At 39.1% G+C, this 16,827-nt stretch overlaps 1 protein-coding gene across 1 annotated transcript; it reads right to left on the reverse strand.

Annotated features, from left to right (window-relative positions):
* Positions 1-496: 496 nt before the first annotated feature.
* On the reverse strand, positions 497-10,537 carry LOC127355856 (transmembrane protein 235). The gene is made up of 4 exons (XM_051387105.1): positions 10,050-10,537; positions 8,707-8,784; positions 8,124-8,261; positions 497-5,167 (listed from the first exon to the last, which is right to left on the reverse strand). The coding sequence occupies exons 1-4, from the start codon at positions 10,219-10,221 to the stop codon at positions 4,923-4,925; spliced, it is 633 nt and encodes a 210-aa protein (XP_051243065.1). The 5' UTR covers positions 10,222-10,537; the 3' UTR covers positions 497-4,922.
* Between the last annotated feature and the right edge of the window lie 6,290 nt (positions 10,538-16,827).

The following is a 16,827-nucleotide window of genomic DNA, read 5'->3' on the forward strand; positions in this document are numbered from 1 at the left end:
AAATATACAACATACATTTGAGGGATATAAAGTGGATTCTTAAATGGATGTGCTTTGAAATCTGAAGACTGCACAGTAGCTCTCCTTTAGTTTCCCTTTCAGGAGGTGGGTTATTATTTCCACCAAAGCATACTCCACAGTGTGCTGCATCTAGCCTTTCTTGGAAGAATTACATCTTTTCCTCGCAATCTCAGCAGACCCTTAAAGGTCATCAATTGTAGCAGCTCACAATCTATTAATGTATTTTATGTGAAATGAAAAAAAAAACCCAAGAACCATTGTCACAGCAGCATAATGAGCTTCCTTCCCAGCTGATAGCAGTTCTTAATAATGTGTGATCTCAGTTGTGATCTACTCTATTCAGAGTGTTGGCGGTAAGCTGGTGAAACATGAAGTCAAATTTGTTGATGAAAATCTTGTAGAGCCAAAACTTGAACATGTCATAAGACTGATTTCAAATCTTCCTTTACTAAATAACTGAGTCTTTTTCAATGAGTGGTGTTTAAATGTGCTTTTATTTGAGGACAGACCATCAATATGGCAACATGGCTCACCGCAAGGCCGCTCAGCAATGCGTAATTCAGTAGGAATTTTTTCTGTAACATTTCAGTGAGTGGCTTATTCATTATGACGTCAGACCTACTGAAAGAAAGCTATGACCTGATGACTAGAGGCACAACACCCTAAATGATTACAGCAAATCAATACAGGAAGGTGTTTTATTTATATTCCACCGCTTACACCAGCATTTTCATCATTGAGATAATCGCTTTACAAGATAACATGCTCTGGTCTTTCCCTGAGGCAATGTTATTTTTCTGTAACATATTAGTTGTACTGTGTACTGTGAATGTTGCATGGCCATATTATAGACACATGAACACGATATGGTCCAGTTAACTCTATGAGCCACCACACTGTGAGTAAGGATATGTAATATATTATGTTGACCACCCTGAGAGCAACAAATAGTGAGAAATAGCTGTAGTATAAGCACAAGCACAAGCACAAGCACAAACACAGCTACCTAATAGTTAGAAATGTGTCACACAGAGAAGCTAAAAGCCTAATTAAGCATGGTATCAGTTTGGTTCTTTTTTTTAATATATATGTTTGGGCTTTTTTTGCCTTTAATTGATAGTGACAGCTGAAGAGTGACAGGAGGACACACATGTGAACTACTAGGGCGCCCCTCAAAAAGCAAATTTCACAAAGGCAACTAAACTGATTAGACTGAGTGTGCACCCCAAGGAGAAGAAGAAGAGTGAGGAAAGTAGTTCTGATAAAAAATCAGTTGTGTTTCTTCAATAAATTGTTAAAACTGAGAGCCTAGGTTGTCTAAAAGTCAAAATTACTGCACTCTGTCAAAGACAAGGGCACGGACCAAAGAGTAATGGCTTAGCACCAACTTTGGTGTGCTTCTGCCAGAGCGGATTGAATTATGTTCTATAAAAGTTTAATGGGATTTCAGCTCGCCTAATATATAAAAGAAGGCCTGCGAGACTGTCGCTGTGCTTTGGTCCTTCCTTTATAGCTCTCTGCTCTCTGTACCATCTGAGACAGGATTACTGGGCAGGAAGCTGCCAAACAAACAGCTGAGTGGACACAATGTTTCATGGTTTGTATTTTGATTCACTGGTGGAGGCACATTAAATCATGCAGCAAATCACATTTAGGCAAACATAAGCACACCTTTTAATTCTAAAGTGTCTTTCTCAGCCTCTGCCCATTACAACGCTGAGCAGTGTAATTTAGAAGTGTGTTTAGCACTGGTCCACATCTTAGGGTGGAAAATTCCACTTACAACACTATTAGTCGAAAGTGCATCTTTGCAACTCCTAAACCTTTTCATGCAGAAATAAGGCATTTTCTAATGAGCTTTTGACAAAGAAAAAACAAACAAAATCAATGTGTCCAGTCAATTCATTTGGCCACCACTGCAACTTTTGTTGTTGTATTGTTTTTCTGTACAGTTCTGGTTGATCTGCTCTCTCTCACATGTGACATATTTTATACCAAAAAGACATCTACTGAATTGAGTTTCATGCACTGCCGTATTTACTATCTTGAGGTACAATGCAAGACCGTTTCATCATTTTTCGGTAGTTAATAGTTCAAGGTTGTCAAATGTCCTCTACCACTATGATTAAAATTGCTCAGTGGGTAAACAAGTCCTCCTCGTACTTTTATACTTAGCTTCAAACATCTTCAACCCTGTATATATTCTGAATTGTATTTTGAGTCTTACAATCAGTCATGAGAAAAAACATATTGTATAGGGTATATTGTCCTGGGTTATACTTTTCAAAATTGACATGCATGCAGTCTCATATTAATAACTTCCAGTGGAAAAGCCTGGATGTCAGGGATGGTCAGGGTATTGGATGGCCGCTGTTTAATGAGTACCCTGTGGAGTTTTCTTTTCAAACAGTTCTGGTTTTTTACACTTTCCATATTTCTCACTATTTTAACCACATTTGCCTTTTAAATGCAATTTATTTTTCTAACAACTACAACTAAACATTTGCTTTTTTTAGATGCTTTGGTACCAGCATTGTCCACATTGCCTTGTTATTGTCCTCTTTTATATACACATTCCAAGCTTTACAGCACATAACATAAAAGGTAGTAATGTACTGGATATTATGAACACACTTTTGTGTTAAATGTCACTGTTGTCACAACATCCCCAAAGGGATAAATGTGCAAATATATTTTTGAATCAATGTGACTTTTACAGACAGCAGAGTTACAACATGTTGGTCAGACATTTCTGAATTCCTCTGAGACACAATTGCTTTTCTGTCTGGCCGGACTCCTGCTGTGCTTCATTTACATTCAGACAGCCAGTCCCAATTTTACCCAAGGCACGGTGCTAGGTATTCTACAAACTCCAAGACGTCTCAGAATTGTATTACATATAGAATAGGTAAAACAAAACATACAATGCATGAATGAGTACATAAGAATGATGTTTTAGATATTATTGTCTCATAAGCCACAAAAATCATATGTGATTTCATGATATGTGTATATACGTATGTGTCACTTAGCTACATTTGAAAGCCTTTGATCAATGTGGCCATTTTTATGGTACCTACTTACAGTATTCACACTACAGCTGGATTAATGTTGCATTTTTGTCACAGTTAATTAAAAATCTAAGTCGTTTAGTTATAAAAACATTAACCATGTTTGTAGTGACAAAGGAACAACACAATACATTTTACAGCATTGCAAAGTGCTAAATGTTGTGTTTTCACAGTGATCTTTTTAGACAGACAGAATATTACAATATCTAGCCATTAACTACTGCAAAGCAGGCAGCAACACATGCACATATTCTGTATAGCTGAAAACAGCTTGCAGGACCCCCAGCGTGCACTTATCTCCAGCCCTGTTTCCATGATTAATGCATCCACCAGTAGAATGGGTAAAGGAATAAAGTTTGTAAGCAGGAGGCACAAACTAGATGTTTCTCTAAAAGTCACAATACTCAGCAGCTATAATTGTTTTAACTTCTGCATGACCGACCAAATGCTAATTGCTTTTCAAAAGCTGTGGGATGCAAAATGCACATGGATCAACAATACAGCAGTTGTGACTGCATGCTAGAGACTCGGTGGCTCCATTGCCTGGTGGTTTTCTGCTGCAGAACTTGAATGAATTACCCTGAACCAGTGATATGAACCACATTAAATGCACTGTAACATATGGATGCAGAGGAGGTGTAGAAGTCCTCCTCAAGTGGGAAATATCATATAGTGCATGTCAAAAAGAAAATGATCTCATTCAACTTAACTTGTTGTTTTGCATTCAAAACAGCCGAAATGCAGTGACTTTGCATTTGGGCTGCACATCATGCGGTTTTCTGTAAATTACAGACGTTTAAAGACACATCTCACAACAAAGCTACTGCTGAATAAAATGTGATGCACACATTCTTACAGAATTGTATACATACAAAAACTCTTTTCCTGAGTAATTTATTTTTTGGTTCGTTTTTTTGACTAATTTCTTTTTCCTGTTTTACGGAGTAATTTTTTCTGTTTTTCGTGGTAATTTTTTCCCCCATGGCCTTTTCTTCTGAACAACCGCAAAGTCCTCAGGTGCCTGCATAGAGTCGACAAACTAATGATAATACCATCTATATGACTTAAAGACAGGACTATCTCCCAGTGTCTTAAACCCAGATCAAAGTAAAACTTGACTGAACTAAACAAGGCGGTCATGTTTGTTTCCGTTAAATCGAGCTCTCAATAAAGGAATGAATGCGTCTATTGTTTCAAATCCTCTCTAAACTCAGAAAAAAAATTTGTCCGAAAAACTGAAAATTTTTTTTTTTAGAAAATCAGAAAAAAATAACTCTGAAAAAATCAACCATTAAAAAAATTACTCTGAAAAACAGAAAAAAAAATTAATTGCTCAGAAAAACACAAATAATAACTCAAAAACACAAACCAAAAAATACATTTTCAAGTGAATGCAATACACTTCCGTAGCACAAGGCTGAAATGACTGAAAAAAATACTGCTAATTTATGTAGTAATTACACTCTCAATGGGCAGCCTCTTTTTCTGTTTGTGTGGCCACAATGCAAACGTCATTGTGGAATGGGACAATGGGCAGACAATCATACTGAAAGGATGAAAAGCAGCAGGCATCACAACAAGCCACTGAAAACAATGAAGAAGCAGATGTTCAACAGCATCACTTATTCAGAATCTGTGTCTATGGTTGCACTTATGTAAAGCCAGCTTGCACCTATATTTTGCTGTTTTGGCCCTTGACACACTTGATGGTATTATAATACTCCTCAAAGCTATTTTTCTTTGAAAATAAAATAAATAAATAACAACAGCGATAATATACCATCCAACCTGTGGGCTTTTAGATTCACTTTGTCATGGAAAACATTAAACCTATAACATGGCGATGGCCACACCAGAGTCATAATGACCCTTCATCTGAGTTATTCTGGCAGCTAGCATGAGCAGCAGGCCAGTGGCCACCTCCAGGCTGTAGGAGAGCCAAGCTGTGGCTAAGGACCAGCCGAAGGACACATCCACATTGGCGAGGTTCTCCGGGGACACCATCCGCTGGAATTCCTCCATGGCCTGGTTGGAGTATTTGATGTAGATGCTGACCCCGGTAAGGGTAAAAAGACCTGATGGCGCACAGAAACAGACAAATGGCACCGTTGGAAAAAACAAGTCACCAAATTCCCTTGCACCTGGAACATGGAAATGGTTACGTCTTGACAATTAGAGACCCTTGAGCTGCCTAATCACACACCATAATCAGCATGTATTAAACATACTCAGTTTTTACAATGAGGTCATTAAAGTAATAATGCATTAATTATCAAATAATCCTTTTCCAACATAATTGTCCTCACATAAGTCAAGAGATGGCATTACAGAGTCCAATAATGAGAAACAATTTAGCATTAAAGATCTAAAGCAGTTTCAGGACAAAAATCTTTCTCCCAGTCATGTCCAAATTATTCGAGCAAGGTTCTTCTCAATTTAATCCGATAATTTACTAAACAGGAGAAACCTGTGATGTAAGTATGGAGTTTGTATATATTTATATATTGTCTTTGATCCCTTCATCTTTTTTTCCCAAAGAGACACATGAAACACCTCGCATTATCACAATTACCGCAGAGTTGAGCTGAAAGGTATAACTGAATGTCAATCCCAAAACCCCTTAAATATCAAGTAGTGGCTACTACATGCAGAACTGACCTTTCGTGTGGCAAGGCAGAAGGCAGAACCACTACACACTGCACAACGGTGTGCTGCAATTAACCTCCGTTAATTACTGATCATTACAAATCACAACTGTGGGCTTCTCTCTGAATGTCAAGTTGTGTGCCTAATTTTCATGTACAACAGAGTAGAAAGAAAGAAAGAAAGAAAGAAAGAAATTTATATGTGTAGTCTTATGTGTACAGTATGACTTATAGTTCCCTTGCACTTTATGAGGTCTGAACTGTTACTGCACCAATATTGTACTGGAAATGATGGATTTGCTAAAGATCATTTAAAAGCAAAGCTATTTTAATAGAGTGAAAAGAGTAGTTTTTTAAAACAACCCTGAGTTGCAGAGAGTCGAAGCTGATAAAGAAGTAAATTGTGTCCAAGATGGAAATGTCAGTTTTGTCAGATCTCACATTCCCAGAGGCCTGTCCAAAGTCCAAGGATTCAGATTCATTTATACTGCAGTACGTGATGTGAGTGTTCAGAATGGGATTTCAAAGACATATTGATGCATAGCTCAACATAAAATTTGTGTTTGAATATACCATCTCTCATACTAACATTTCAAACTCAAAAATAGGTTGCTGATGTATAAAAGGGGGGGCAGAACAAAACACTGAAATCCATTACCCCTTTTCTGTTTACCTAATGTCAGAGGTGGTTTTTGAAAGTGGAAGAGCTTGCAGGTCTTTTGATGTAGAGATGTGGACAGGACATTCGGTGCAAAGCATGAATTTAGCTGTCTCTTCTGTGTGACATGGGAGGCTGGCCCTGTCAGCAGAGATGGTGAAGTATATAATAATACCTTCTACTTCTGTGACGGATTCATGCATTCACCCTCAAGCTCACCCAAATCGAGATTCAAACTCATTCCCTTTGAGTTCACACCTTATTAAATTCATTCTTTGATGGATATTGTATTTATTGTGACTGGTCAACGGTTGAATCCACCATGGTGAAAGAAAAAAGCAATCTTACTGTTACCGTACTGCTGATGAAAGCATGTCCTTGTAGGGTCTCCTTATGGTATAGACCAAACGTATGGCATGTCTGCTCAGAGGACTCTCCTGTTTCATCAGAGAGGCTGACAGTTTTATCTTTGAGCTCCTATTCAGTTGGACAGTGATGTCTCAAGCATAGGGGTGAAAAAAATAAAGAGGGCACCATGAGGTCAAGACCTGGTGCGTTGATGGTGAAACAGTTCCAAACCCTGTTTCAGATTAAAAAGAGTTTATTATGTGACTCTAGGCCTATGTGGCACTGCATTGTGTTTTCTCCATTTTAAGTGTATTTTAGTGTACTGCAACACATGCTGTCTACTGTAAGGGCACACAAGAGGGCACTTTATCAAGTTTCACACACCATAGGGGCATCAGAGAGTCCATCAGTGCTTTTGGAAAGTCTTACATCTCACTGTTTATAACACAGGTTGTTTATCCTTTGCTGGCTGCTTTAAAAAAACAACAAAGAGGCATAAATTAAAAGTATAATCATGTATCCAGGTACCACTACACCACTACTCTCTTCCTTGGGCAGATACAAAGTATGTTGATTGTTTCAAGAGATATATTATGTTTATCAGTCCACCATTCAGATATGAGGCAATTATATTTTAATAAGACTAAAAGTCTACACCAATGCTAGCACTGTACTTTGGCACAGTGGTGCTTTGAGGTAAATGCTAATGCTAGCATAATGGCAACATGTTCACCAAAGGCATCCAGAGGGGAACATGAACGTGTACTAAATGTCACAGCATCCAGTCATCTATCTAATAGTTGATGATTTATTTCAGTCCTGACAAACCCACTGACCATTTGACCACTCAGTTTCTACAAAAAGGAAATAACATTTTGTTGATTTTTTTCTTTTATTTGAAAGCCGTTTAAAACTTAGAATGACACGAAAAAGAGCCTGCTGATGGTTCCAGGGGGATGTCTGACAGAAGCTTTCAATCAGGGCAATTTGCAATTTTGTGCCACTCCATCATGATCAGCAATCACTCCACATGCTTTGATCAATACTGTTAATTATGTCCATATCCAATGTTTGGTGTCTAAAATCATGTCGAGGACCCAGCTTGCAATCATGATTTATTTAATGCAAATCTAACTGGAGGTAAGACAATCATGTCCTCAGTAAATCATTACCTTTCTACAGCATAGTGTTTGTTAAACCTGCGGCACCTACATGTGTGAAATGTGCTGCCCACACACTTTTTCTTGCGCTGTACATCTTGCACTGACATACTATAACTAAACAAAGCATTCACTTCAGATCAGCCTACACACAAAGCACATATAATTGCTAAGGTTCAGAAAGAAAAAAAAAAACATTCGAAATTCTGTGTGGACTTACTGCAGAAGAGAAAGTAGGATGCTGATCCAGCCAGCAAGTTGGGACTGCTGGCCAACGAGCTGACAAGCCCGAAGATCCAGCCAAACACCAGCAGGACCAGGCTGAGGGGCAACATGATGACCACCACCTTGTGCAAGCCTGCAAACACACATGTGCACATACACGGTTCCGGTGTTTAAAGAATGGATTATTGCTTCAGACTTCACTACAAGTCAGCTGAATTTAGAATTGTTGCTGAGTACAACCATTTGCACATGCAGTGAAGACTTTCAGATTGATTTCTCACCATCCAGAGAGCCATTGTAGGTTTTCATTCCCATTGTCAGTAGGGTATGAAAATCAAGATAGCTTCTGTCACAGTTACAATTTATTACTGCATTTCAGTGTCAAAAGTGCAGGGACTGTTTCGGGAGACACACACTATTCTTTGCAAAATGTTTGCCTGTTGTATGTCTTCTGGATTAGAGTTTTCTGACAGAAAACTGTTGCTTGAAAACGTAATTTCTTCAGCAGCCAGCTCACTACTTTAAATCCGAATCTTTATCACCTCTCATGTCAGTTGATAAATAAAACCATCACTCACCAAGAAGGTGCCTTTCTGCCTCTGACAGGCTGGACATATTTGCTGTGAAAGAAGGGATGACCGAGCTCCTGTTTGCTCCTGAAAATGTGAAAGGAAAAGGTCACACATGACAGGATGTGTGGACAGAGCTGCAAAATTGTTACTGGATACCAAACATTGTCAGTTTCTTTTATCATAGTGATGTATAAATGATGATATTTATAAATATAAACCATTAACACATTCGATTAAGCAAACCAATTAAAGACATTGGTATGACACATATCTCCTCAGCCCTACATGTGTGACAATTTTGCTCCAAGACTTTGTGTCAGTGCATTTTCCACTCTTGCCGATATGTCACAGGTGAGCACTGCTTGAAGAGCCTCAGACTATGGTATATGTTGTGTCATTACTTGACATTTACTCTGTGAACTGTGGGCGCCACCAGACACAAATTGGACACCTCTGGGACCCCAAGCTGTGCTGCCAACAAGCAAATTATATTGCAGCTGTGCTGAAAAATATCTTTTCGCATCTCTCTGCAGCCTCCTGCGTGTTTGCCTGCAGCTCCCTTCAGGCAGCTGATACAGATGTGAGGGGTTACAGTTGTTATTACTTGGAAAGGAGAAAAAAAACATTTGCAATCTAATTTAATATATCTGTTATTCCTGTGGGATTCACCCCTCCCTGAATGAAAAGTTAAAATGTAAGAATCTTATTGGGGAGTTAATAAATCAGTACATAGCCCATAGCATATAGAGTGTTAGTAATTTATCCCTGCAAGCTAAAATCACTTGCATGTCACTTCTTCTGTGCACCAGTGTCACAAAACTGAAATTCAGCTTTTTGCAATCATGAGTTTTCCAATGGAGTAATGAGAAATAAACACACAGATTCTGCAGTGGACTCCAGCTGACAAGGCACACACACGGTAAGGCAGCAACATCAGACATATGATCATAAATAAAAGGCTATATAATACTGTTCGATCGCAACAGCATCACATGTAATACACTCCATCGATTTTCCTTTTTTAGTCAATATTGTGATCAATGCTTGTATTTGCACAAGTCAGAACGTGCCTGATTCCGGACAGATCGATAGAAAACCAAAAGCCTTCAGTGCCTTTCACACTCAATAGTGTCGTGAGAATAAGCGCAAAAGTTAAAAATGAAGGCTGCGTCCGATTTTATTACAGCTATCTTTCTCGCTCTCATACACACACACACACACACACACACACACACACACACACACACACACACACACACACAAACCATACTTGATTAAGTATTAAACCCCCCCTGAAAGAGATAACATACAAACTACAGACTATAATGTGTAGGCTTAAACTAACATACCTTCATTAATTCTCCACAGTCCAGAATGTGAACTCAGGTCGTCTGGACCTGTATGGTTGGGTTTATTCACATCGATGATGTACCAGTAATCAGTCCCAATAGCCACAGCGAGGAGGCTAAAACTGAGCAAACCTGTAAAGCCAGCAGTGAGGACCACCAGTCCGTACCTCATGATACAGTCCGCACGCAGAGCGCAGTTACTCTAATATTCTGTGAAGTTTTTAAAATATATTTCTACACTGTAATCTGCGTCGACGCTCCAAGATGTGCGACGCGTAAAAGCTCTCCAGCTGGATCCATCCCTGTAAAGTGCTGGCTCTCCACGGCTATCGCGGACCGAAAATGTAGTTTCGGGTGGAAACTGAGAAGAAAAAAAAGATAATCCTTAAACTGTTTCCAGTTTACTTTTAAAGGGGAAAAACACGAAAGAGAAGAGAAGAGAGATGCGTCTTCTTCCTCGGCACCAGTTTATAACACACCGCCATGGAATTGGGGCTGACGGAGGAGACAAGTTAAGGGAATAAAACGCCACACTTCCGCTGCGGACTTCCAAAATAAAACCCCGACTGGGGAACATGAAGGTGCTTCATTTAAATGTTTTCATGCATAATAGCCCACATCCGGCCACAGTTTATTTATCTGATGTTGACTTGAGAGTTACAGTAACTCAAATGTAGCCTGTTTTCAATAGCAACATTGGCTGATACTGTGACCAGATATTGATCCGACTCTGCCTTTGTGTCACTGCCCGTCAATAAATAGAAATGCTTTCTAAGATGAGGTAAAATTCCCAGACTTAATCAATATTTAAGGCTAGGAACATTGCCTGCACCTACAGTAAATAACAGACACATAAAAGTCCCCCTGGTTATGTGTTACTTACACTCAAGAAGCTCAGTTTGAATGGTTACATAAAAAAAAATGTTTAATAATAGTTGCCTGTACTTTATGACCAGGCACTTAATCTACTCACCTGTCTTATGGGTAGGGTCCTACAGGTGGGGCAGCTCAGATAATTGACGTTGTGCCTCTCTGAGTCCAAATGGGAAAAGAAAAAAAAGTGTTTGGCACTTTGGCACTAGTATCTGTCTCTGAAGTCTTTTTACAGTTAAACCAGAGTAAATGTGATAAAGTTTTATGTACAGATTTATGTAAATTAAATACAATAATTATCGCATCATTCACCCCTTTCAAGTCAATGTGTAATAGAAGTGCCTTTGGCGACAATTACAGCCTACGAGTCTGTGTGGGTCTGCCAGCCTCGTACATTTGGACAATACGTTTTCACCCCCATTATTCCTTGTAAAACTGCCCAAGCTCTGTCAAGTGCCATGGGGGCCATGAGTGAAAAGCAATTTTCAAATCCTGCTACATTTGTCGATTGGACTGAGGCTGTGTGACCCTGACTTGGCCACTACTCCAGGATATTTTGAAGCCATTCCTGTGTATCTTTATGGCTATAGTTACAGTATGTTGGCTGTTGTTGTTTTGCTGAGAATAAATCTTCAAAGTTATCTTGCAGACTGCAGCAGGCTTTCCTCATTCTCAGAATTCACCAGAAAATCTGGCTGTTACTTGTATTTTCAACCTCTTTTGATTTAAAAGAGTGGTGTAAAAGCAGATGAACACACAGAAAAGAGGCGGAGGAGGATTTCAACATACATCCTTTTAATGATCAGTGAAAGTTCAGTGTCGTGGACATGATTCTTTTTCATATTGACTAAGATTGAAGAAAGCAAACTGATTTTAAAATTCCAGCGCCTTATGAACAGTATACTTGGTTATTTCACCATGTCAGAAATAACCAAGTATCTATTCATTTCAGATCTTCTAAGAACAATGGACATGAAATCATAAAACAGTTTGAGTATGGCACTGTGATGCAATTGGAAGATGTAGTGGGTGTCTTGTTAAAATCCACAACCATCATAAATAATGTAAACTGTCCAGACAGCTCACAAATAAAAACACAACGGTAAAGCCTTGACAGCCAACCTAGAAGTTCCTATATAACCAAACTTTCCTCTATGTAGTTTATTTTTGTTGGTCAGAAATAGGTTGACAAAGGTAGAATTACTTATGGCATGACATATTTTGTACCTGATTGTAGCCCTTTTTTATAAAAAGCCTCATACGTTCACAAAAGACATCCAAGGGAAGGAAAGATTGATTTGTCGAGTGTAGGATGGGAAATTAAGTTCTTCTTGGTCTCTGCAATTTTCCGTGCCATCAAAACTTGTATACCCTATCTGTAGTTGAATTACCTTTCGATTCAAATGCATCCACTGTGATGTGTAGGTGAGTCAGAGGGGTACATTGAAATAATGTTTCTCAAACTTTTTACACTGCGCATCATATAGTGTAGGCCTACCCTGTTCATCTATGGCCTGTTCACAAAGGAGTCAGCTTTATTCCTTTATTTCATTTAAAAAGACATATATATTTCTGAGATTATTCCGCATACCACTAGAGGGAGCTTGCATACCACCGGTGGTACGTGTACTATAGTTTGAGAACCAGTGCAATAAATAAACCATGCACTGAAACATAATTCATTTAATTAGTTTAGAGCTGCACAATTGATCAAAATATTATCAAAATTGCAAGAGCAATGTTCTGATAAAAGGTAAAATGTGTGACAAACAGCATTATAATAAAGTACTGCAGTGCAGCAGAGATGCCCTTGCCTACAGATATTGTTCTCCAGAGAACATGATAGAGACCCCTAAAAATTCCGCATAGACATGATTTTTTAAAAATATATTTGTTTTAGTGAAAATTCAATTTGTGATGCAAAAATGATAATTCCGACTATAATCGTGAATCGTATTGCAATCGCAATATTTGTCAAAATAATCGCAATGTGGTGTTTTTACCATATTGTACAGCCCTAGTTTAGTTCAGAGCACATAGGCAAACTAATCATGTCTTCTTGAAGGGGACATCGCCGTGACGTTTGCAGAGCATCCAACATGATTATTGAGTGGATATTCTTTCATCAGAGTATGCTGTCAGTTCTGTTATAGGATGGATATTTCGGATATAAGTTATCTTTTCAATGAGGTATTTTGTCTAAAATAAATAAATAATCCACTATATTTTATATTTCAAAACAAAATGTCTGCTAAAACTGAGGTTTTATATTATTTATTTTTTTATTTTGTTTCAAAAACAATTTTTTTTAATTGAAAATCAGCTTTTTGCACAATTCCAAGAAAAGGTTTAACAGCAATTAATCATCAAACAGATCTGATCCTTAGCATATGTTAGATATGACAAAAACTGTCTAAACAGAGATAATCTATACAGCACAGATGTCTTTCATGGACGACATGGCATGAATAATTAAATCAAACAGTTTTAGAAATGTAGCCTACACCTGTAAACCTGTGTTAAATTGAAAATTGTTTCATTAAAATTACTGAAATGCCATCCTAGATGGAAAGCAGCAATGAAATGCCATGAAGTGTCAGAGTTGCTGTGGCTTAATCTTTTTAACTGCACCTGAGTATTTTTACCTTGAGCATTAGTTGACGCAAACACACAGGTTTGTGCCTTATTTTGCAAGCTAGTATCAATGTTTTATCAGCCATTTAGGATAGAATATTATTGCTGAAATGCTTCATGATGGTCTATGCAGCACTATGCCTCACTAATGCTTGGATTATTGTTAGCAAGATGAACAAGACTTGCCACATTGTCTCTTAATGATCTCTCTGTTGCAGCATACATTTTCTCCACAAAATTTGCGCCCAGGGACCATTACATTCGCTTTTGCTTTGAGGAAAGTAACACAAGTCAATTAGAGGCTTACCTGTGCTCTGTCGCAGGGGCTAGTTCTTGCTGATACTGGATCAGTGAAGCATTGCTGACATGATGCAATAGATTCCTGAGCAAATGATGTTCTAAAGCATTTTGTAGATCACTAAATCTATTCTGTTTTTGCAGATTTATTAGAAGAATAAAGAAGCCACATTATATCCAAACTGTGAAAGACAATATGAAGTTGTGTTAGCAGCGTGATAAACTAACTGAGTGTCAGAAATTAGGAAAAGGAGAAGTCAGAAGTTAACCTCTCTTTGGATCTGATAACAGAACTGAAACTTGGCAGAACTTATTCTGGGTTGCCAGATTTATTTGTGTCCACGTTGTGGTCATTGATGTCTTTCATAATCTGCCTCAGATGTACAGTCCTTCTTGTTGGCTATAATCTGGTTGGTCAAGTTTGTGTGAGGCCTGTGCTGAGGCTGTGGCCAGCTTCCTAAAAAGGACTTGTCTCCATTTTCCTCTGTGTGTAGCTGTGTAATGGCAGGAGCCTGGCTCATTGGCTTTGAGGTGTTTGTCGAATTATATTGTCTTTTTTGGATCCTGATTAAAAGGCAAAATTGGTCTATTTCTGTGCCGAATGGATTGTGTGTTGTGTTACTGTGTTCTTACCAATTTCAGTTTGCAAGGTTTCAGTTCTATGGTAATTGCATTTTCAATAGCCTTGTCAGGACACATCACTACAATATACAATTAATTCAGCTATGGATTTGAATATTTGTTCAGTTTCAGGTTGGTATAGGTGTTGAGATTGTTTTTTGGCATAGAAAGTCCTCCTTTCTTTGTCTTTCCAAGTGAAATGCCCATTGATGTAATTTGTGTTCCTTAGATTCTTATATATAGTTATGCCATGTGATCAATTGTGTTTTTCAGCTATAATAACACACCATTGTTTATTTGTTTATTATATATATGTAGTAACTATTAACTGAAGTTATCAGTGAAATGATCCATGATAGAAAGTCCATCTGTCCCTCATCCTTGTCAGCCTGTCTCACTGGAAAATGATGCGTCCTCGCCTTCCCTCTGAGCCCCTCCTCCACAGGTCTGGTCAACTTCTACAATCACACACTATTCTCCTGACTTGATCATCCCAGTCAAATCCATTCTGGTTCTGCTGTGGATAACTCCTCCCACTCCTTGCAAGCACCACCCTCCCCATCCCTGAATTTGTCACTCCCCCTCTAACAGATTGGTCATTCTTCCAGTTTTCCCTGATCTCTTCCACCGATCTCAACAAAGCACTGTCTGGCATAAAGACTGCCACCTGCGCCCTGGATCATTAGTCAAAGCTTGTCTCCCTGCTATCTGCCTGCTCATCCTCTCTGTCATCAACTCCTCCCCGTCTACTGGCTCTATCCTCAGTTACACCAATCCTCAAAAAGCCTGGCCTTGACCCTGATTTCCCAAGAATTACAGACCCATCTCCAATTTCCCCTTTCAATCTTAAATACTGAAACACACCATTGCTTCCCAACTCAAAACCCACCTGGACTCCCAACCCAACACAGCACAGAAACAGCTTTGATCAAAGTCACAAATTACGTGCTCTTCTCTAATGCCCACTCCCCTCAAATTTCTGATTCTACTTTGACACAATCAACCATTCCATCATCCTCTCCTTGGGTCCTCCCTCAGCATCACTGGCACTGCACTCTCCTGGTTCAAATCCTACCTCTCCAATCATCAACAGTTCATTAGCATAAACAAATCCAAGTCCAATACAGCCAGGGAGTCCCCCACTGTTCTGTGTTTGGACCCTTCCTCTTTGTCCTCTACATGCTTCCCCTTGGTCACATCATACGCCACCGTGGCCTATATTTCCACTGTTATGCTGATGACACCCAGCTCTACATCGCCACCAAATCCATTACTACTGCCACTTACTCCAATGCTCACAAACTGCCTCACTGAAATAAAATCATAAATACAAGCTAACTTTCTCATACTTAACAGCAATAAATCAGAAATCATCATTGGCCCAAAATCCCTCATCAAATCATGCCACAATTTCTCCCTCTGCCTGCTAAACTGTTCCACCTTCCGCAACCTGAATGTAATTTTTGATCAAACCCTCTCCTTCGAAACGCTGGGTCAACCACATCACAAAAACTGCCTTCTTCCATCTCAAAAACATTGCCCATCTTCGCCCCTCCCTCTCCTTCTCAGCTTTTCAAACACTCACGACTCGACGACTGCAACAGCATCCTGTATGTTACATCCACCATAATCTACTACAGTACAGCCAAAACATGGCCGCTCTTTTCCTCACCCATTCATTACATCACCCCTGTCCTTCAAATCTCCACTGGCTCCCCATTCAACAACAAATCCAGTTTAAAATTCTCCTCACAAGCACTCAACAATCTTGCCCCCTCCTCACCGATCTCCTGCACGGACATACTCCTACCTGCACCGACATACCCCTACCTGCAACCTAGGGGGACAAGGCCTTCTCCACTGTTGCCCATTCCCTCTGGAACTCTCTCCCCAAACACTTCAGACATTCTCCCTCACTCCCATCCTTTAAAACTGCACTCAAAACCCACCTATTTAAAGCTGTGATCCCTCCCTCTTTTTTATTGCTCCACCTGTTTTCTTTTTCGTTTTGTTTTATGCTGTTTTGTCTTTTGTTTATAGTTGTTTATAGTTGTTATAGTAGTGTTTTTATACTGATATTGCCTTGGCTTTATTTATTTTGTTATTCTTTAGTCACCATATGAAGTGTCTTTGTGGAGGTGGGTGTGGTTTGCACCCAGCACCAGGTGAGTTAATTACCTCAGCTGCTACTCATTGTGTAATGACTCATGAGACACACAACACAAGAGACACAGAAAACCCTCATGGACTTTGGAAGTGAGCTAAGCTGTCTCAATAGTGTGTGCAGCTGACAATAGTAATACAGTTGTCTTGCTTATTAATCTCTGTTGTGATCTGTGTGCTGAGTGAACCC

Source organism: Dicentrarchus labrax, unplaced genomic scaffold (assembly GCF_905237075.1).
Source record: "Dicentrarchus labrax unplaced genomic scaffold, dlabrax2021, whole genome shotgun sequence".
Classification (NCBI taxonomy): domain Eukaryota; kingdom Metazoa; phylum Chordata; class Actinopteri; family Moronidae; genus Dicentrarchus; species Dicentrarchus labrax.